Source organism: Anomalospiza imberbis, chromosome 7, assembly GCF_031753505.1.
Source record: "Anomalospiza imberbis isolate Cuckoo-Finch-1a 21T00152 chromosome 7, ASM3175350v1, whole genome shotgun sequence".
Taxonomy (NCBI): Eukaryota; Metazoa; Chordata; class Aves; order Passeriformes; family Viduidae; genus Anomalospiza; species Anomalospiza imberbis.
The window spans coordinates 4,035,691-4,058,061 of NC_089687.1; the positions used below are offsets into that span (position 1 = coordinate 4,035,691).

Here is a 22,371-nt window from a genome sequence, read left to right on the forward strand (position 1 = left end):
AACCATCTCAGGGCTGGTTTTTATGCTTTCTTGGTGTTGTTTTCTGCCTGCGTTAGTACCTGATGAAAGAGCCTGGTCTTAGTTAACAACCAGGCCTCATTATATATTTGTTCCCATAAATGACTGCTCCAAGGAGTGACCTTTCCTGAATAGCATGGAATTTTGCACAACAATGCTGAGTAAAAAGTGGAGCAGCCCATGATCTGCTGAGGTGATATTGAAGACATATCTCTCATGCACAGCAGACCTATGCATTAATCCTATGTTTTGGAGTCTTTAATTGCTTTAAATATTTGCTTCTGGATCTGTGTTTCACACATCTTATTTACATGGTTTATTTTTCATTTTATGAACAAATCGATAACCAGACAGACTCTTTACCACACTGGATTAGTTTTATTTATTCTCTTTGAACTTGATTAAAAAGCTGTCAAACATAAGTCTACATTTTATCAGCAGAATACTTTTACAAAACAGGGTAGGAGATGTGTATAGCTGGAAACATACATTTCAAAATGAAACAATATTTGATATATTCTAGACAGTTACCCTTTTGTTTATCCATGACAACTGAAACTAACCATCAAATGCATAAATTGATTCAAGTCTAGCCAAGTAATCCTAAGGGCATATGAAAAGGCTTTTTTTTAAAGTTCTTTCTAGATGAATTTAATGTAGTTCACCAATAAAGCATCCTCAGGAGCACAATACAAATGCTACAGAACATGAGATAGCTGGGGAAAGCGGGCAGATGTACAGTGTGATGAAGAATCAAAATGGATGTTACATTAAAATGAGCAGTCATGCAATGTCTTCATTTCATGTACTGCGTTTAAGTAAAAATGCCAAAGTTCCAATTCCGTTTTTAATTTCTTTTAGGCACTGTTATGCAAATAGTGACATTCTCATTTTGTTTGCGATGTTTATTTTATTTGTTTAAAAGCATTAAATGCATTTTTTCCCAGCTCTTGGGTAGACAAATGATTATTCATTGTGTTTTTAATTTTCAACGTATATCAAAGAGAAAGGTAAATTATACTCAGATTAGCTATGAAAGATCTCGTGTCACTTCTTTAATTCATTGCTTTAAATATACATACTTTAATCCGTTTTCCACAAACCTCCTCAATTATTATCTGTCTTTCTGTGCCATTGCATATGTTGGTAAACAGCATTTTCTATGGTCTAGGGCCATATGCTGTATGCTCAGCTTGCAGAAAAAGTGACACTTGGAGTGCTAGCATAATGAAACTCTCAAAGGGTTAATGCAGAATACATATAGGCAAATGTTGACAATATTTTTTATTCCAATGTTTGAAAATTAGACACAAAATCATCATTAAGTTTGCACAAAATGAGGCATCTGTCACTTGAAAGAAAAAGAAATATTTCAGAAATATGTTTACAGAAATGTAAAAATATTAGACATCAAGACAGATGTGAACGTTTTCAATAACAGGCCCTGTCTGTCAGTCTTCCTCCGAGCCGAAGATCTTGCTGTACTCACTCAGCATAAGTTCAACTATCTGATTTTGGTACAGCATGTGGACTGCCATGTTCCCTGTCTCCTTTTCAGGTCTAAGGAGTGTTGGTCCAAACACAATTCCTAAGCTCTGTGTTGACATAAGATTCACGGATTCCTTGGCTGCTATCCTGTTGACAAAAGGAAAGAACTGGTTAAAAAAGAAGGGTGTCAGAGGAGTCACTGTTGCTCTTGAAGCACATAGAGGCACTTTTAAAATGTTTCTCCCAATAGGGGTGTTTGTTTGGTTAACTTATCCAAAAGAAAGAAAACAGGGATGCAAGAGAAATTTCTGCCAGTGTGACAAACAAGGAAAGGAGGGTTTTTGTAGTGCCAGGGAGAAGATTCCCTGCTTCCCTTAACATGGTCTCCAGCACTGAAAGAGTTGTGAAAACCAAAAAAAACCCCTTAATATAGGGCTCATATGAAACACATTCCTTCTGCTAATTTAAATCCAATAAAGTGAGTATAGTCTGAAATGGATTGTGAAATTTATGTAACTAAAGACTTTTGCATGCCTTATCCTGACACAAAGTTTCTTGAAAGACACAGAGACCACATACCTTAATGAGATGACTTAGAAAATAATGGTAAGGATTATAACCTTTGATATCTTTATTACCCACAAAATTACAAGACAAGGACTATTATTATTAAACGTTGATCTTGTGCCTGTATTAAGACTTAATATTCCTGTGGAAAGGACATTAAGGATGGAGAAGTCTGGTCTAAGAACAGTACAGGTTTAATGGATGGAGTTTAGGTGGGAAGTTTGGCATAAATCTCTGTGGTGGTGAGTACAGACTAAGTAGAAATCCATTTCTCTCAACCCTCCAGAATATATTATGTATCCTAGGGTTGGAAAGACTAGTAAATGAAGATACATATTTTATAAATAAATTGCACAGCTCCACCAAGGAATGCAAACTATATGTAGCTTTATTATGTAAATGTTTGAATTTATGGATGCCTCCTTAACCTGCTAGTTTTAACTTAAGTATTCCAAGTGGATTGTTGAAGCCAAGTTCTGCTTTACCCCCCCTGCCATTGTCATTCATTTAGCTTTTTAAAATCCAGACAGCCATTTAAAAGCCATCACAGCTGTCCCTGTTTTCCCATACCTGTTGCTGAACTTACAGCAAGCCACACTATAAGGGAAAGAAACTTTGTGAGACCTAATAGCTCCAGGCACTTAAAAAAGTGTTTTTTTCATGTCATACAGCAAAAAGCATCTCTTGTGGATTTGTGCCAGTCTCGTAGTTTACCACATTCCTGGAGCATCAACACTCATGCTTTTTTTCCCATATATAAATAGGAAGAATTACTTCTGCCTCATGCTAGTAACCGTGGTGTCCATTGCACAAAACACTCTCCATATGGCACTAATCAGATTGGCTTAACTATTAGTTTCTTAAAATATAGCATCTTCATTAAATTTTTAAAAAATTAATTATCTTTCCTCTGTGGTAATATTAATATAACATCTCTTCTCTTAGGAGTTCAGAAAGTCTCAAAAGTTAGAAGTTTTGTTGCCAAGCGACTGCGTGGGCTTCTGAGGGATGTCACACATCTTTATCACAATTAAAAATGTTGCAGAGGTGATGAGATTTTTTTGCTTCATGCCACTTATGCAGAGGCATGTACAGAAATCTTGGGGAACTCTTCAGGAGGGAGATTTGGTTTCTGTTGAGCTTGTTATGTGGTGAAAGTTGGAAACTTCATGAAGTATTTGGAGATGACATCAGCAGGAGTAGAGATGCATGTTCACTGGAGGGGGAAATTCAGCAGCTTTGTGTTGGGTAACTTTAGAAATAATCGATTTAGCAGCATCAGCCATAGCTTTGAGACAAGAGGGTGTTGATAATGGACAGCACTGATGGAGCTGGAGGAGAAGCCCCTGGCAGGGAGAAGGAGGCAATGGACCATGAATGAGCAGAATCAGGGTGAAGAAGTGTGGCAACAGAGCTCAGTTTACTGAGGGGATGGGAGGGTCTGCCTTCCTTTGTCTGTAAAATGTGGAGCAAGGTGTTGAGATCCTGTGTTCCTGATGGGGATGCAGGAAAATGGAAGATGCATGGCCAACCTTTCTGCTTTTGCTTGCCATCTTCCTGAAGGAGAATAATTTCCCTGATTTGTCCTGGAAATTCCATCCTTCTCATGACTTCCTAGCAAAGTCCAGGCATGATAATATTTCCCAGCAAGCAGGTGGTGGGGGTATGGCATGAGGCAATGGAGGCTGTGCGTGGTGTGTGTTGGTGATGGACAGGAACTGACTGTGGCTCATCAATATGTAACGTGGCATTATGAAAATTTGTGTAAATTTGGGTTCCCTGACCTTAATGCTAGAATAAGCAGTACTGTGTTGAGAAAGTGTCTTGAAAATCCTTGATAGAACAATGCTGTTTCACTTTTTTTCACCATAATAACAAAAAAACCCATACAGCAAGCGAACCTGGAAACATGGAAAGTCTGAATAGTTAAATAATATGTGGTAAAACACAGCTACTGAAGAAGTAGAAGGAAGGAATTCAATCCACCCTGAATAGAATAATTGTAAGTTTTGGACTTTATGTCTTTTTGGATTACAAACATTTACTAAAGAAATTCTATAACTGATATTTTTATCATCTCTCCACAAAAGAAGAAGTCAGTGCAAATCAAAATAAAATATGCCCACTTAGGTCTATTACTATAGCTACTAGGTGAAATTGAGTTGTTAAAAGAGAAAATATTGAAAAAATGGACAAGAATTCTTTTTTTGGCAAGAAAAAGAGCAGAAAGAGTGACACACCATTTTCAACATAAAGAGTGAAAGGAAATGCCAGAGGTACTTTTTGTCAAGCCCAAATGAAAGGAGCAATGATCCATCAATTTAAGGTTATTTTAGAAACAATCTATAATCTGGTGCCACAGATGTTGGAACCGTATCAAGAAATTGTTGGGTGCTATGCTGCACAAGATTATTTTTTTTTCCTCCAAAATAACCGAGTCTCAGAAATGTCTTCAGTCCTTAAAATCACAAAGTCAGGAGAAACGAAGAAAATATAGTTCTCATTATTCATAGTAATGAAACTAATGATGAATTAAAACAGCAGAAGTGTCTGATAGGAGGGCTGTAGTGTCAATGGCAGATATATAAGGAAAAATACTTGGAATTTATGCTTTGGCTGTTGCCAAGGCAACTGCAAGCTGGAAAACGTGTGACGGAGAGCAGGGCAAGCCTACAGCTAAGAGGGTCATTGTATGGTGACTTGGCTCTCTAGTTCCATTAAACCTACACTTTTCAAACTCTCTAAATAAAATCATTATTAATTTTGACATTTGGAAAGCACACTGGATTATTGCTCCAAACACAGTAGGTGTTACAAAATGTTCTTCATCCATTTTTGCTTTGTAGTAACTGCTGAGGAGGAGAAAGGGTTTCCACAGGGACTCTGACTCCTCAACAACTTAATATTCCTATTGCACATAAAACATTGGGGAATTCAGTGTACTTAGGGAGGAAAATCCCATTGGAAAGGACACTGTTTTACTGTAGGCTGGAGAGTGTTGGAGGGTAGAGCCAGCTGCTTTGAGCACTGCTCACTTTTACTTTTTTATCCTTTTCCAGCCTATGAGGATTTAATTTTGCTCAGTGTCAGAACTCTTAGCAGAACTGGTTTTAGCCATGCCTGGTATTCTTCCACTGTTTTAAATTATATGTGAGGGCAACTTTTCAATAAAACAATCCTGTATTCTTCCAGAAACTGGTAATATCAACTGTGACTAAAGGACAACACATTACAAAATGAGGGAGTCAGAAGAGTAAAGGGTCACTTGGTATGAGGTTATGGGCTAGAATGGCAGGTGTAGGAAATGCCATCCCCTGAATTCAGTGGAGGACTGAAGGAAAAAATGAGGTTTTGTTGTTGTCAGAATCCTGTCCTCTAGTTATGCACACTAGGGAAGCCTCTGCCACTAGAGACAAAAACCAAGACCAACACAGAGGCCAGGAGAGATAAATAGGAATAAACGAAACTTCACCAAAAAGATTAAAAATGCTGTATTTGTGTCATCTCTCCCCTTGGTATAGGAACTAACCTTATGAAAGTAGGACTCCTCTCTGAGTGGGGTATTCCATGACAGCCCATTTGGGTGGGTTTTGTGGCTTTGCTGAACTGTGCTGGCAACCACTGTCATAGCCAGAGTTGCTCATCCTGAGGGATGATGGGAACTGATTTGAAATGTAAGTTCCTGTGAACTGCCTTAATAGGTCAAAGTGTGTGCCTCCCATTGATTCACTTTGCCAATAATTATCCTCAAATTAGCCAATATCTCTTTCCTATCTATTCTCAGGCATATGCAAATGTAATGTTGTAGCTTAAGGACTTGGCCCTGGTAAGGGCTCAGCTGCCTTCAGCTCTCCCCAGCAATAATTTGTTAACAGGCCTCTTCACTGCACTGGTACAGGCCAGTTTTTATGCAGCAGCTTCCTGACTTCTGGTATTGCAGAGCTCCCAATCAATTTGTTAAAATTTGTCTCTTATGATGAACAGCTTTCAGCCCAACATTTTACGCTCCTCTCCTTCCCAAATGCTGGTTCACAGGAGTTAAAAAAAACCAGGTATTGCATACTTTGCTTTAGAGACAAGACATTTGGGAAAGAATCATCCAACCTTGAAATAAAATCTTTATTGAAAGCAATTCTACATCCATGCCAGTCAGATACATTGTGTGATCAGAGGAGGTGTCCCAGGGGAAAGCTCAGTGCTGTAGACAGGGTTGATTACTTGGACCTCCTGTCAGTTCTTAACTCATTGACAGTGCCTGAGACATTCAGTACAACTTTGTTTTCTTTATTTGGAAGTAAAGTTAATATACTTACCTTAACTGTGCCAAATGTACTGGAAAATAACCTGATAATAAAACGTACCGTCCTAGGAAGTGATAATGTCTGTGTGTGTATAAGCACATTTTCGCAGGGCTTTTGCAGCTGGGTTTTTCCGTGTTAGGAAGGAACCACAGCTATAACATGAAGCACAGATAACTTAAACTATCGGGTTTTTTTCTCAACATATTTCCTTTTCGTTTAAGGCCTGTTACACACTTTTCTGAGATACAGTATATCACAGCTGCATGATTTTCTGTCATCAATTTATTTCAGTTCAGCTGCAGTAGTTGTTTTCTGGGAAGAACCTGAGTGGATTTTGGTACTAAAAAGGCAGGTGAACTTCAGCTTTGAGAGTCCTCTTAAAGTACAAACAACAACAGGGGTCCTATAACAGATCAAAATCTTGCAGAGATATCCATACCCAGCTGGATACACCAGCTGAGGATAGAAACCAAAATATACACATCGTGGAGGAAGAGGGCAGGGCCTGTGCATTACTCAACTAAATCCTGGGAAACTTATGGAGGTAGCTGGTGGTAAGGGAGCCTCTGATGCCACAAACTCTATTTGTGTAAACTGTTCAATTCCTTGCACTGCTACATAGATAAATTTCAAATTTAGCATTAAATTCAGATTCTTGATATTTTATGAATGCAGACTAAACCTCTTTATTATCTATGTCCTGGCTGTATGGGTGATTTGCTCAGGTGCATTACAGTGGCATTCACCAGCTGGTGAAGCTAAGCAGATGCAAACATCATCAGTGGAGTCTCCGACTTGTGAGATCTGTACGCTGTGATGGGAACAGGGAGATTGGTGTGTATGGAACTGAGACCTGAGGCTTCTGCCCATAGAGGAGCTCCAAAACACCACAATGTCTGTCCTTTTCCAAATGTGCCATGTGGTTTCCTCTGCAACAAACAAGCACAACTCAGGGGTCACAGTGCACTAATACAGTTTTAAGCTAGTTGCATCGAGCTGTGTAAAACACGAAGGCATTTTAAATCCCTGTTTGTTCCACAGGTAGAATTTGAAACAATAACTAGGCTGGTAATAGAGAAACCAGGTCATGGTGTAGGATATGTTACAAGAGGGGTCAGAAATAGTTCAGACATACTTAAGAGCTTGCTTTTGCTGAAAATAGCCTCGATGGCTCCTGGCCTACAGAAACTCCATAGGCTTCCTGTGCTCTGCAGCTGTGGGCTCGTGTTACAGCACTTTGGGAAAAATCCCTTCTCTTCAGTTGCTCTGGGATACAGGAACGAGCACTCTGTGCTGTCTTCCTCCACGGACTAGGCTTTCAGTGTGACCATTGGGTGGCTATATATAGTACCTGGACAGCTGACAGGGCGCTGGTGGAGAATGGGCTTCCTCAGGGGATCCCCTGCATATCTCACAGCACGAGCCCTTCCCTGGATGAACTGCCTTGGAGCCTGGCCCTAAATGAGAATAATAACTAAACTAACTCTGAACATTGCTTCACAGTTGGCTGAATAGACTGTGAAAAGCTGAGGAAAGGCATTTATTCTGGCTTAGCCTGGTTTAATAAGAGAACAGTTAAAAATAAAGTCTTGTCAGTGCTGGGTGAACTTTGCTTCCCATGCGACGACCCTGCAGAAGAGCATGGGGTCTCGTGCCTTTGCACACACCTCACAGAATACCTGTCTTGTGGAGAAAGACTTTATCTTCTGGGTGGCTGAGGACAGCATGTAAAAGCACATTTAGGTATCTAAAGATACTTGCAGCCTCTACAGGGGCTTCATTCAGGAAAGTGCTTTGGAGAAGTCCTGCTTGTTCTTCTGCACGAGGGGAAGTGCTCCTGCTCCACTGAGGATCTGTGAGGGGGGTAACAGTTTATCTGCACCTCAGCCTTGGGATTGCTTGTTTTTCTGGACATCATCTGAGTCACAGAAGCTCCAAAGGCAGGAGGTGCACACTGGTGCATGGACAGCAAGGGCAGGAACCTATCACCACATTGTGGCTCGACCAAAGACCTTGATATGGGCAAAGGATCAGGTCCCACTCCCCAAAACCAAATTGTATCAAAGAGATGGATTTAATATCTTTCCACAAAATCTTCCCTATTCTAAAAATTCCAGGTCTCCCTTTTGGAAAACTGATCCAACTGGGTGACCTGCTAGGTTCTTCCTTTTACTGACAGCCAGCACTCTGTCCTCCCAGTTTGGCTTGGGTTTTAGTTTTTTGTGTGTGAATGTCAACTGGTTCTGACTGGTGCTCTTAAGAGGACAGATCTGGCTAGTCCATGTTGCTGTTGTGCCTGCAGTTTGCCTGTTTGGGCACAGCCTTTTGGTAGGAGTCAGCTGAAGGCCGTGAACTTCCTCAAGGAGCATCCTGGGCTCCTCTGCCTGCAGCTTTGTGCACAAGGCATTCATTCTTGCCTTCTTCCGTAGCTCTGTAGCAGCAAATTTAGCTCAAACAAGAGCAAATCCCTGCCCAAAAGCCACACAGGCACTGTGAGCACGAGCCTCTCTTTGGGGAGATGGGAGAGAGCAAAACCCCCTGTGGCAGATGTTGGGCAGATGCTGATGTATCTCTTAGAGGTGTTTGGATAGTAGAGTGATAAAGGCAGTGTGAGATTACATAGAATAATAAGAGTTCAGACAGAAGTATACTACCTTAATGCCTAAAATGGATTTTTGGCTGGTGATGTAACTTCTACTGTGCTTGATTCTTCTTTAAAATTTATTTTTAATTCTACTTCTGATATATATTTTTTTCCCCAGAACAACTGGCTTGTTGTAAAGACCAACCTGTCATAGTTCCTGGATTTGTATGCTTTTGTGGCCTGTGTGGTTCAGAAGGCAACAGATAGTTTTAAATAAATAAAGCTTTAACTTTTTAAATTGCTTAAATATTTTTGTTCAAGAATGACCAAAGCTTTCTTGTAACATTACAAATAAAAAGCAGCTAGTAACAATCTCACTTAAATCACGAATTGTAAATATAGAACCTTTATCATCAGCACAGCACATCCAAAAATGTCTTTGTAAAATAAATCAAATTATATGAGTTAATTGATTCCAGGCAACATCAGCAACTGCAGGTGGAAACTGAATAACAGGATGTTTATTAATGAGGGACTATTAATCAAAATTGACAATATCAATTCCTGTTTCTTTTATTTGAATTCTACCTGCAAAATCCATGAACATACTCACTGGATTTTAAAATAAAAAAATTTAAAAGTAAAGAAATTGCTGACACTTGGGATTTTAGCTTTAGATGTAGGGCTATTTGTTTAAACAGCAAAAGGATATCCTAAATCCAATTTGACAGGCAATGCCAAAGATGCCAGTGGTAATTAATTAGCACTTAATTTAGACCACAGAACAACAGGATATGGAATTGGTGCTCAGTGCCATTTCCCCTTAGGCTTCATCTCATGAGGGTCAGGAGTATGGCTGTTGCATTGAAGGTCAGTAAATAAATTGGGGGAACACATTGACACTGGACTTTTCATGATAGATATCCTTCACCCTTATTGCTGCCTCTGGCTATGGCTGATGAGAAAAGGACTGCAATTGTTCTGTGAAGAATGTTGTGGTGCCCAGGCTCGAGTGGAGCAAGGTGGTGCCTGAGCTCACGAGCCCAACAGTCACCGTGCTGGCAGAGAAATGCCCCAGCTCTGTGCCTGGGCTGGAAACAAACTCCTGACTGTAGCACAGAAAGCTTGAGGAACTCTGACAGGCGAGAAAATTCACTTTAAAAGCAGCCCTTAAGTTTGCTAGATTTGTGAGCTTAGCTTTAGATTAAGCATAATTAAAATCAAGGGAATATTTTAAAGTGAGGTTAGAAACTAGGTCAGCAAGGGAAAAAACACGTTTCCTTATTATCCTCTTGTCTTTGTCTTAATAATATTTGGTGCTCCTCCATAGAGCTAAAGGCTCTTAATAAAGGTGGATTAATGTTATTAACAGCATTGTTTCCTGATGGAGACACCGAGGCTTTGATGTGCTTAATGATGGACAAACAGAAAGTACATGGCAAAAAAACAGAGCCACCAGCTCTGGTTTGTACCTCAGTGAGAGAAGCCACTCTGAGCAGCACACCCAAAGCAGAGGGGATATGGAAAACACACAGGAGACTCTATGTCTCTTCTTCCCAGAGGCACATCAACTGCGTTCTTTGGTTCAGATTTACTGGTGTGAAAGGTAGAAAGGTGATGAGAGTGTATTATAATTTAATCCTCCTGCTCCCAGTAAAATGAGTGCATCTGTCAGACACTTCTCTGCTCTCCCTTCCAGTAATCTCTGTCTTTCAAGGGAGGGCCTCAGGTGGAAGGTGCCAGCACTGCCACAGGGATTCAGTGATGTTACAGGTTTCTGAAATCACTTCCCACAAACTATACCTTACTATGCCTAAGTAGTGCAGTTGCCTGTGTCCCACAGGGTGCTGAACAATGGGAGCTTCAGTATTTACAGCAGGTTGGCTCTGGGTGCACATCCCAGCTGCACTCCACTAGCACAGTTTTATCCCCTTGGTCCCCTGAAGGGCTGTCTGCATTGCTACATCATGAAAACACTGAGTTAGGTAGCAGTCTCTGCTCAGAAAATGTATGTTGGAAGCCCCAGGTTAAGAGTTATTTTAACTTTCACTTCATCACACCCTCTGCAGAATCTCTCTCTGGGCAGCAAGTGAAATTTTGATTACTCTGAAAGTCACTGACAAAAATCCCAGAAACTGGAAGCCACAGTGGAGTCAGAATTTCACCTTATATGAGCTTAACTTTTCTCATTTTGGGTGATATCTACTTTTACTAAGTGGAGTTACTGCTTTTGACTATGTTCAATCTATAACCTCTTGCAGCCTTCAATTACAGCCTTTTGGTGCTATAATCCAGTTGACAGCAAATAACTCAGCCCTGGACATGACAGGTTTACTTTCTGACTTAGAGCCCAGAAGGGGCAATTGAGTGGAATTTCAGGGATGCTGAGCTGTAGACATCCTGCCTAGAAATTCATCTTTGCTTGTGGGTCTAGAGCAGTCCATGAAAGACGCAGTTTCACTATCAACACATTGGTTTTGTCCAGTGTCATGAATTAATTATTCAGTTCTGTGAGAAATCCAGTAATTTTTGACATTGAAATCAGAGAATGTGGCAAAGAATTCCACAAAAGTCAGGGAGCAAACTCTCACCAAAGTTTTCCTTTTTCTGTGAATTTTTATATCATAGAATCACTGAATCATTTGGTTTGGAAAAGATCTTCAAAAATATCAAATCAAAGCATTGCAATTACTTCCTAAATTATTTTCTTTCAAGTCTTTTTTAAATAATGAAAAAAATCAATGTTGGCCTATTAACTGTCCCCAATATAAAAAAAAAAAAATCCATATTTTTTATCCCATATTGTCACCATCTTGTTTAAAATGAAACAGTGATTTTTGCAGTGATCTACCCAACAGAGATGATTTTCTGTGGGATCTGACCTCAGCCAGGATTCCTCCTCTTCCAGGTTCAGTTCTGAGCTCTCCACCAAGCTAGGATTGCAATATATATGCACTGCATTTGTATCAGATTTGAAAGATGCTTTAACATGCCTCGCAGCACCACGATTGTTTCAGCCCTGATACTGAGCATGAGTAGGATGAACGCAGCTCTTAAATGCACTAGTGAGTATGTGCCCCGAGTCTTTGATTTCTTTAAACTTATTTACATTTTACTCGCCCTTGAGCGATGAATTTACTATGTCAGCATTGTCTTTTCTACTTACACTTTGTCTGTCTTGTCCTCTCACCTTAGCTTGATGTTTATTTTTTTGTGCACGTGTTTAGTCTGCTGCACTAAATGCAGGGACTGCCTGGAGTGGAGGATTTTCCATATATTGTGTCTTTCTAAGAAGCACCCTTTGTAGTACTGCAAGTTCTGCAATATTTCCTGGCTTTAAACTAGTTTTGAATTTTCTCATTAGTTCCTTTAAAGTCAAATACCCATTCACACATGTGCTGGTCTCAGATGACTCTGGTCTAACTGCCTTAGATACTTTACAAAGTCTTTATACTCTACACAGTCAGCCCTACCTCTCTCAGTAGTTGCATTTCTTGCATCTTTGAAGCTTCAAGTGACTAGGTTTACCAATATCTGCTTCTGTCTGACCCTGATTAAAATCCACAGTTTAAAAAAAACTGGTGGGAAAACAGACATGAGTCTCTTAGACCTCCTAACCCAAACCATGTTCGACAGAGATTGGAGGATTTAGGAACAACAGGGACAATCTCGCTGTTGATATCAAGGTCCTGATATCAGTCATCAGTCTTTGGACAACTCACACAGTAAGAGGCTTCCAGGACACCTCTCTGTAGGTGCTCCCTCTCCAGCAGAAAATGTCTGGCCTGAAGTGAATGTTTGTAAATGGATTTACAAGCTTAGAAAGTGCCTCTTCAGCAAGCACACATTGTAGTTTCAGAATGCAGAGCCGGATAAACTTAATACGAGAAGTAATGGAAAGCGCTTACTGTATAATTTGGAAAGGTTAAGCAGCTCCTCACCATAGAGGCCAGGTGAGATCCAAAATGTGTTCAACAGGACTTGAAATGTGCCCTATGATAGAAATCTCAGGGTTGGCTCTGAGTCCAGAGCAGCTGCAGTGACTTCCATGGGGTAGATGTTCTGAAGGAATGAAAACTCCTTATCCTGATGACACTTTTATGAGACCCTTATCCAGACATGGAAACAATCTGCGTTGTCTGAGGTGGTTAAAGTTGTCTGCTACTACTGCTGCCACAGCCCTGTGGAAATCCTCTTTGGACTGAGAGTTTGAACAAGGCAAACTGATGTTCCCAGTAAACTTCACTTACTGGAAAGCTTCCATATGCTCTAGGGCTGTCCCATATGCCCTAGGCTGACTGTATGGTGGCTGCTGATGGTGTTTGGTGAAGGCCTGCACTTGGCAGTGTGGATGGCAATGATCTGGGAGGTGGGAACAGTTTCCAGATGGATGAAGTGCTATCCTGAGGTGGTCTGGGGAGCCTGAGTTTAGTGCTGACACAGAGAACATGGTGTAAAAAGGTTTGTGCTTTTTCCATGAAGGTTCTGGGAGAGCTACAGGAGGAGCTGGGAAAATTACAGAACTTTTCTGAATTTCATTTTCTTGGCTTATCTCTATGGCAAGGGGTCTTCTTTTGGAAGACCACAGCAAAGCTCTGGAGAGGATGTGGCAGTGTTATCTAATGTCAGGGCTCAGGTGGATGTAGAACCCTCAGCTTAGAGGAGGTAACTGGCTGCATCTTGTAGACCACGGGAGGAGGCAAATTGGCTGGAGAGAGCTGCTTCACAGATTTATGATTTTACATAGCACCATAATGCGTAATGTACGAAAAGATAAATATTTTCCATTCAGCAACATCTTGCTGTATTTTCATCTAACTCTATAATTTTAATTATAAAGTGAACATAACCTGTATCAAATTATGATTTTGTTAACATATTGAATGAGGACAAGAAAAATAAATACCAGATTTTATACTGTACAGGCACATGAAGGTATAGTAAAAAAATCTGGTTTCCTTGACCACATTGTCATAATATGCATATATAACTGCTTATTGAATCCAGGCTGTGTAGACAACAGAAAGAACACTGGCTCCATACCATCACAATGCATGCCCACAACAAAGAGGAGGAAAGAACAGGCTCTTTCATTGTGTGTTTCTAAGTATTACCAACACAAGGGCTAAAAACTACCTCTGTCTGAAGTGTATCTATACACCCATGCATAAGTTATTAACTGGGCTCTCTCAGCACAGTTGCTGAAAATATTAATATATTCAAATTATATTCTAGCTACTGCAAAAACAGTAGATCAGACAAATGTATTAAAATCTCTTCAGACAAAAGGAGTCATGTTATTTATAAAGTTCCTCCCCCCCCTCCTCACTGGAACACAAACCTTCATTGTATAGAGTACACGAGAATGCTAGATGATCCTTAGATGTCAAAATGTGGCTTAAAGTTTGAATGTAATCATAAAACAGTGACTCCAACGCTCGCCATAAACAAATTGTCACTGGCATTATGTAACTTGGACTATTCACAAAGTATAAAAGATGGGAAGAATAAAAGGTGGCTGCCAAACACTATGGGCCAAATCCAAAGGTCGTGCCAAATTGCGCCAGTGGGTTGGGAATTGCAAACCCAGCGTGGAATTCGGATTTACACTCCTCGGTTCTTGGGCTGCTTAGAGTGAGATTAAGGCTATTTTTTATTCAGTTTGTCAGTAAGGCGGCAAAGCAGCAACCAGTGGCTTCTGCAGCTCCCCTGCTCGCTCTTAGTGGGAGATGGGAAAGTGAGATAAAAGTTTCCTAATTGCCACAGGACCCGTTTTTGTACAGAGTGGCTTTCTGGGCTGCAAGCAGGCACAGTCAGCCACCAGCAATGCAGCCTGAAAAGGGAGGCATCACTCTCAAATCTGGTGGTCTTGAATTTTTCATGTTACTATTATGTAGGGTGCTGCATCTTTGTGCTGAGACCCTGCCTTCCACTCAGACTCCTCTGGAAAACTGATTAATGAGGGAAGACCATTCACCAAGGCAGAAGGTCTTGTTTGTGAACAACAACCAATCATTAATTTATACTTTCCTTCAGTCCAGGCTTTAGGTGTAAAGCATATCTGAAAACAAATGCACTGCACAGTTTTAAATTGTAACTAATGGTTGTGTTAATGTCCCACCAAACTGGGTGGTTGCCTACTCCTGCTTTCCCCCCCCCCCACCCTTCCTTTAAAAAGTAAAATGACATTTTTTTCCCCAGCCTGAAATAATTGCTGAAGCAGAGATACTGGTTTAACTCATTATGAATTATTAGTGGAAAAGTGGGTCTCAGAAGTATGTTACATCTGAAATATTTTTCGTCACTTGAACATGTGCCGTCCAGAACTGGCCCTGTTCTACCAGGCACTGGGAACAAACACTTCGCATTCACAGATGCTCCTAATTTGGTGTGGTTTGGAGTGTAATTTAGATCAAACGTATCCATGTAAATGAGTCAGGGTTTCTTAATTAGGTGCCTCTAAAGAAAAAACTTGGACCACATCAGTAGGTGTGGGTGTGGTGCCCACAGTACTGGAATCTTTCTATAGATGAAGCTGAGTTTTGTTCAGGCATACTGTAGGTTTTTCTTTCCTTTTTTTTTTAATTTTTTTTTCTTTCTTTTTTTTTTTTTTTTCTAAAGCACAATAATAAATCTGCAGATGGCATAGACATAAAGACGCTACTTCAGAGGAGCTGTCTAAAACACTGTCTCTTTGGCAAATGCCTTAAAGTAGGTCATTCTGCTGTGATTTAGGTTTATATTTCATTGCCAGCTTTTTGTTCCCATTACAAGTAGAGTGCATTCCAGTCCACAGATTTGCTCTTCTATTTTTTTTTTTGTTTTTCCAGATTGGTTTTTATTTTACAAGAATTTGTAGATCTTCATAAGAAAATGGCCAATACCCTGTCAGAAGTAGTAATCATGCACTTGACCACAAAAAGAGATGTATGAAGGTGATAGCCTGCAAATATTGGAATGTAAAGTACCATTCTCTGGAAGGAAAAATTGTATTGATTCTCTTAACATGGTGATTGAAATGATTGTTGCATCTTTTGCAGTGTGTGAAAAAGGATTTGATCTAATGTCATTCCAGAACCCTTACAGAACAGGGCCCTGTTTGTTCAGGTATTTTCTTTAGCTTTTTATGTATTTGCCACTGAAAATAATGTATTTTATAGCTTATTAAAAAAAAAAAAAATCAGGGTCTGTTTTCCCATCGAAGTGCTGGGGGATTTACATGCCAAAATCTAACTAGCCTTAATGAATTACCTGCATAAATTCCCTTTCAATCAATAGTAGAATAGATCCTGTTGTGTTATTTTGCACAGATTGCTGACATTTTGGCCTTAAAGCCTTTTTTGTTTTGTTTTGTTTTTTTAAAGATCCAATGAATATCTGAGAAACTTCAAACAAATTATTTATTTCACAACCTTAATTCTGAGAAAAATCACGTATCTTTAGACACAAAAATGAAAAGCATTGCAATTTACCCTTTGATGACCTTGTTGTGGACATTAGTGTGTTAGGGCCAATCTCCCCAAAAAAAAAAAAAAAAAAACAAGAAAAAAAAGGGGGACAGAGCCATTGTAATGAATTGAGCATTCCTAATTTTGGCCAACAAAAAAGGATTTGAGCTGGAAAGAACACTAACCCCAAGCAATATTAAGAGGTTACAAAATCCCATAAATTAACTCCGCCGGTGATATTTTGCGAAAGCTGATGCGAGTGCAAACCAGAAGCAGGAATCTCACGTGGTCCTGATTAACTGAAGAGTCCTTAGCAGTAACCAGCCCTGCCTGGGATGTGCTGGCCAGATGCACATGTACACCCACAGCACATGGATGAGCCTTCAAAGGCTTGGGGGGCTCCACTGGGGGACTGGGGAGCAAGCAAAGAGTGGAAGTGAGAAGTGTTGGCTGTGTCTTGGTGGGAAAGTGTCTCACCCTCTCCATTCCTCACTTTCTTTATCTACACAACTAGGATAATAAAACTTACTGACCTGAAAAGGAAGTTAGGAGATTTAATTAATGTTTGAAAAGCTTTTTTGAGATCATTTGATATTGAGTAATGTGGGATGAACAATAGGAGCTCTTGGAAACAGGGGCTCTATCTATCAGGATTTGTGTACTGCACTCAGCACAATGGTGCCGTGCAGCCACAGAGTCAACTGTGTCATAAATATTTAAATTAAAACTATGTTAATTATTTTTATCATTCTGTTATTTGCTGATGCACCAGTTCAATACTTGGTAGCATTGAAGAGTACCGAGTGCAATTATTTGCCTGACTGTTATGAAAATCAGGGTTTACATTTTTAAATACAGTTGTGGAAATCGGAAATAGATGGAAACAAGGGGTGAAAATGTGGCTTTAATTACTCATCATGCTTCTTGTTAAAAGCACTAAGCAGTAAGGTATTCTTTGGGGAAGAACTAAACTTTGTAAACTTTCTTATTCCTCAAAGAGCAGGATTTGGCATGACTGCAAAACCCTTGGTATCAGGTCACCCCAACTCCAAAAAGTACAAAATCTAAATGCTCGAAGATGCTTTTGAGAGACTGGATTTTTTTTTTTTTTTTTTTTTTTGCCTTTAACCCAAAATCTACTATTACTCCTGTCCTGTGCACACTCGTGCCTGGTGCATATTTTCTTTTGTCCAGTTACTTACTTCCAGAGGGCGAGTTTAGTAGACTGATGTGTGCTTAACAGAGAGGAAAAGGATTTAATTCTTCTCCTTCCCCCAAAATGAGCCCTGGGAAGCTGTGGTAAATGGGATGAGTGTTGGCATTGCTCCAGCTCCTTTGTAAAACTCTTCCACAGTTGAAACTGAGAAAAGTACATGCGCAAAAGCGCATCTCATATATATTTGCCTTTCTCAAGTTAAAAGATGATTAAATAATTTCATATAAATTTTAAAATGCCAGTCAGGTATACCTGAGTCTTTTATGCAACTGGTCAGCCCACCTACTGACTCCTCTGATGCAGGAGGGTGTTTCTCCTCCTCACATTTCCAGTAGCTTGTAGGAGCACAGTTAAACTTTTCTCCCTGATGCTGTCCCATGGCTGAAAACCAAAAGCTGCTCATGAGTTGTCTGATTATAAAGAAAGGTCTTGATTCAGGAAATAATTTCAACAAATAGTCTTTCTTGTGCTTTCATTTAAGGGCTTCTGCACCTTTCTAAATTTGGGCATTTTTCCTGAGGGAAAACTTAAGTGCCTATACCACATTTTGGGTTGTAGGTCTTCCACAGATTCATGAGGTTTCCCAAATAGATTTTTTTAAATATAGTATTTCCATTTTGGGGATTGTTTTTACTTTTCAGTACATTTTACCTTTATTATTATCATCATCATTATTTTTTTTCTTAATAGAAAACTTGCACAGTTCTCAGTGTAATCTGTTCTTTTGCTGTGGGAGAAAAGGGCTCTCCTGAGCCTACATTTATTATGTGAGCCTGCCTGAAAACTGCTGATATGACACGTAGTTTAGCAAGAGAAAATCACATATGTTTGCTACATCTTCCTTCCACCAGCTTTGGAGGGAAAAAAAAAAAGTTTGCAGACATCCCATATAGCATTACTATATGCTGTACTTTAATTTCATGTTCTGGTTTTCCCTCAGAGTTCTGGGTACTGCTGCTGGATTTGTCATCACATTGTCATTGTGTCCTGGTGTGTGGGCTACTGTGGGCTGCTGGCTATGCATGGCTCTGCTTCATTATCCTTTTTCTTTCTTTTTTATTTTCTTTTTTTCTCTTAGTTTTTAATAGGTAGAAACAAGTCTGTTTAGTTGTTTGGAAAAAACTTGGCTTTTCAGAATGTTGCTGCCAAAGGTTGTGAGGTTTCAGGTGGGGGGACTGCTCCTCCTCGCTGTTTGTGAAGGTTGGATGTTTTCATCCTGTTCACAGACCTATGAACATGGGGGAAGTTTGGTTTTCTTTGTCAAAACAGCTGAAGATTAATACCTATGACTTTTGTTAGATAATATATTAATATCAGTGGGCTTGTCTTAGATATATAGTTCTACCCTTGATGAGGAACATATTTCCAGTGAAATCAATGCAAACAATTAATAGTAAGAATTAAGAAATTGGGCAGAAAATTCAGGGAGAAAATCATCATTCTCCCTCTGAAAGGGCAGAAAGCCTGGATGGCATCTGAAAATTACTTGCCATGCTATGTAGAGCACAAGAAAAATGGAGCAAAATAAATGGAGTTTCTTGGATTCAAAGGTGAATTAAAACAAATCAGCTCCTGCCTGGACAAGCCAGCCAGATAGGGCACATTAACAGATCCACGTGATAAACCAAGAGGCAACTGCAGAGCTCCCCAGACAACTTGCCTGAAGTGCCTGCCAAGGAGGCAGATGCTGCTGCTGGAAGAATATCTTCCACAGTTGGGCATCTGGGTTCCGCGCTTTCCACGTAAGGGAGAGGGATGGGAGCTGGCCCCTGCCTTCCCCTTTAATTATTTCAACATCCCTTTTACAGTTTTGTAAATAACACACATTCCTGCCTTTGTGCAGGGAAATCAGGAGCAAGGAGAGGGGTTTTTGTCCCTAACACCTCCCCTTGCAGGGGTCTCCACACGCATGGGTACAGCCAGACCGACGCTTGGCTGCCCTGTGCTCCAGCCTGGTCAGATGTGGCACAGCTCGGGTCTGGGAGTCGCAGAGCTGCCTCGTGGTGGCATGGAGCTCAACCTAATAACCAGAGCAGGCTGCGATTCATTAATTTAACATTAATAAGCGCAGCTCATGAGCTCAGGCACAGTGCTGTGTAATGCAGGCACACAGCTCCTGGAGGAGAGCGGCGTCCGCCCGCGCCAGCTCGGAGCGCAGTGCTGAGGGCCCAGCCAGGGTGCTCCTCCTCCCTGCTGCATTTTGCATGAGGGAGAAATGAGAAGTTTTGTGGTCACTGGAGAAGCTTCTGTGCAAATAAAACCCCCCATCCATGTTTTTAAATTGTGTTGCTGGCTTATGCTGAGACTTTAAGTAATTTAAACTTCTCGTGCCTCGGTTTCCCAATGGGCGTGTAACAGCTACCTCAAGGTGTTGTGGTGAAAACAGATCATAAAATACTACAAAGAGTGAAATTCTCCTTTTGCCTAACTTGTATTACAATTCTGTGAGTAAATTACTGGGTACATAAACTGGTTTCTCAGATAGGGATTCGTGGTGCTCAGTTCATGTTTGTGCAGAGTAAAGACAAAGTTTCTGCATCATTTGATGTCCTGTGTGCACCCAAAAAATGGGACCAGAAAGGTGCATCAGTTTTAGCTGGTACCTGTGATTAGCTTACTTTGTTTGGGAGTAAAAGCCATATGTGAGTAAGGAAGAGGAAAGAGAGGACACCTGTGGAATTAGTGTATGGGCCAGAAACATATGGGCTGTACACAGCAAGAAAATATTCTCTAAACATGTTTGAGTAGAACAGGCTGCTTTCTGTAGCCCTTTATTCAGGAAAATCTCTGCTCAGGTTGGGTTTTTGTCATTTCTTTCCTGTGTAAAGTCTATTTGTTTGGTTTGCTCATCTTTGGGAAGGAATAGCCTAATAGTAGTTGTGCTCAATTATTTCCAGAATGAGTCATAATGGAAAGATTCCTTATGGAATTAGACTGACAAGAACTATGTGATATGTCTGTTCAGCCCCAGATTTTGTCTGTTTTGCTTTTAAGTAGAAGAGAATTCATGGAAAGATGAATAGGGACGTCAGTGGGTTGTGGTTTTTCCTATCAAACGCAAAAAAACTTGAAAGAACAGGTGCTGCAGCCCCAACTTTGCTTTTAATCCACCTCCTGTGGGCTGCATACACTGCACTATGACTTCTTGCAGCTTCAGAGAGCTTGGTTAAAGAGAAATATATGGCATGGGTGTTAATCCCTGCTGCCAGGCCTTTCTCACAGACTCTCTCATCATCTGCTTTGTCTGGGTTTCTAAGGAGGACCCTTCTGAAGTGCATTTCTCATTGTTATTTCTGCTGGATCTGGACCTGCTCCTGCAGACTGGATTGCTGCACAATAGCTTAGGATAAGGCAAAGGTTGGATTCTCGTGCTGAGTTTCAGTGAGACTGATACTCTCACGTGCTGTATAGAAGTCACAGGCTTGAACAGCCCCAAGGCCCAGGTCTGTATAGCCCTGTTCTGTCTGTCTGACAGGAAAGAAGGGAGTAGGAGAAGGGTAGGAGAAAGAGGAGGAAAGCCATGGAATCAGCATAGCTGCAATCCCTCATCTTGTCCCCATCAGAACCCCCTTAAAATCACTTCAATAGTGGGCAAGAACATCCATCTCAACCAGTAAATATAGAAACTGCAGTAATATGCCTCAAATAAAGCCAGTTTAGTTATTTTTCCAACTAATCAGAAACTTTTGAATCTCCTGTAACTTGCCCTGAGAAAGTCCTGTGATCAAAGGGGGTGGTGCAAGTCCGTGCCGAGGGACTTTGACACTGCTCTTCTGAAGAGTGTCCCCAAATTTAATATAACTCTACATTTTGTAACCTCTGCAAACAAGTCGTGTTTCCTAGACTGATTAAAACAAACACACATTGTCTCTATTTGCAGAATATAAGCATCACATCATTACTGAAAATGTAAGAACACTACTTCATTCTTATTTATGGAGCCATGAGATCATTCAGACTGTCTTTAGCACCAACAAGTTCAAAAGAACATATATGTTTTATTTTTGGGGGGGATTGTTTTGCGCTTTCAGTATCTTTTCTACTGTTGCTTCCATATCAGTGGAGCAAAGATTATGGAATAGCCCTATCTTTTCCTGAGGATGTGTTTGAGGCAGAGAAAAGATTGACCTTCTTCAGAGAGACTCAGACAATTACTTCCCTAATGCTTAAACCCCCAAATGGCTCCACTGTCACGTCTTCCTGCCTTCCATCACTCTGTGCCACTGTGTCGCCTCGGTGTACCTCTGCGTTATGAACTATTGGTATTTTATTTCCTCTATTTTAGCAAGCTTATTTTTCCTTTTGTTTTTTTTTTTCTCCAAAAAACCACCAGTATGGGTCCAGTTTCGCCAGTTATTCTACACATCCACAGCAGGAAACAATTGCTGTCCCAAATAGATTATGCTCTAAAAAGCCAAGGCAGACAAAGGAAGTATTATCATCATTTTGTAAACAAGGAACCAAGGCACAGGGAGATTAAATGATTTACCCAAGGTCACCCAGAACATCCGGTCAAAGCCAAGAACTGAACCCACGTCTCCCGAGTCTCAATCAAATGATTTAACTATGAGATCAAAGACTTATTGTGTATACCTGATATCTCTCCCCTAAGACACGGCAACAAAACTTTTTCAGGTTAAGATCAATGCCACACAGAGTGCAGTAAATTTTGTATATGGCATATCTGTGCTGACAGCATGGACCCACTCCTTGCACTCATGTTCTTCCCAGGAAATAATTTCCCTTATT

At 40.4% G+C, this 22,371-nt stretch overlaps 1 protein-coding gene across 1 annotated transcript in view; it reads right to left on the bottom strand.

Annotated features, from left to right (window-relative positions):
• Positions 1-376: 376 nt before the first annotated feature.
• The window catches only part of ARHGAP15 (Rho GTPase activating protein 15), a 322,109-nt gene continuing 300,114 nt past the window's right edge, over positions 377-22,371 (bottom strand). The window contains exon 15 of the mRNA XM_068195158.1: positions 377-1,653. Coding sequence (XP_068051259.1) covers positions 1,470-1,653 — 184 coding nt within the window. The 3' untranslated portion in view covers positions 377-1,469. The remainder of the gene's footprint in view (positions 1,654-22,371) is intronic.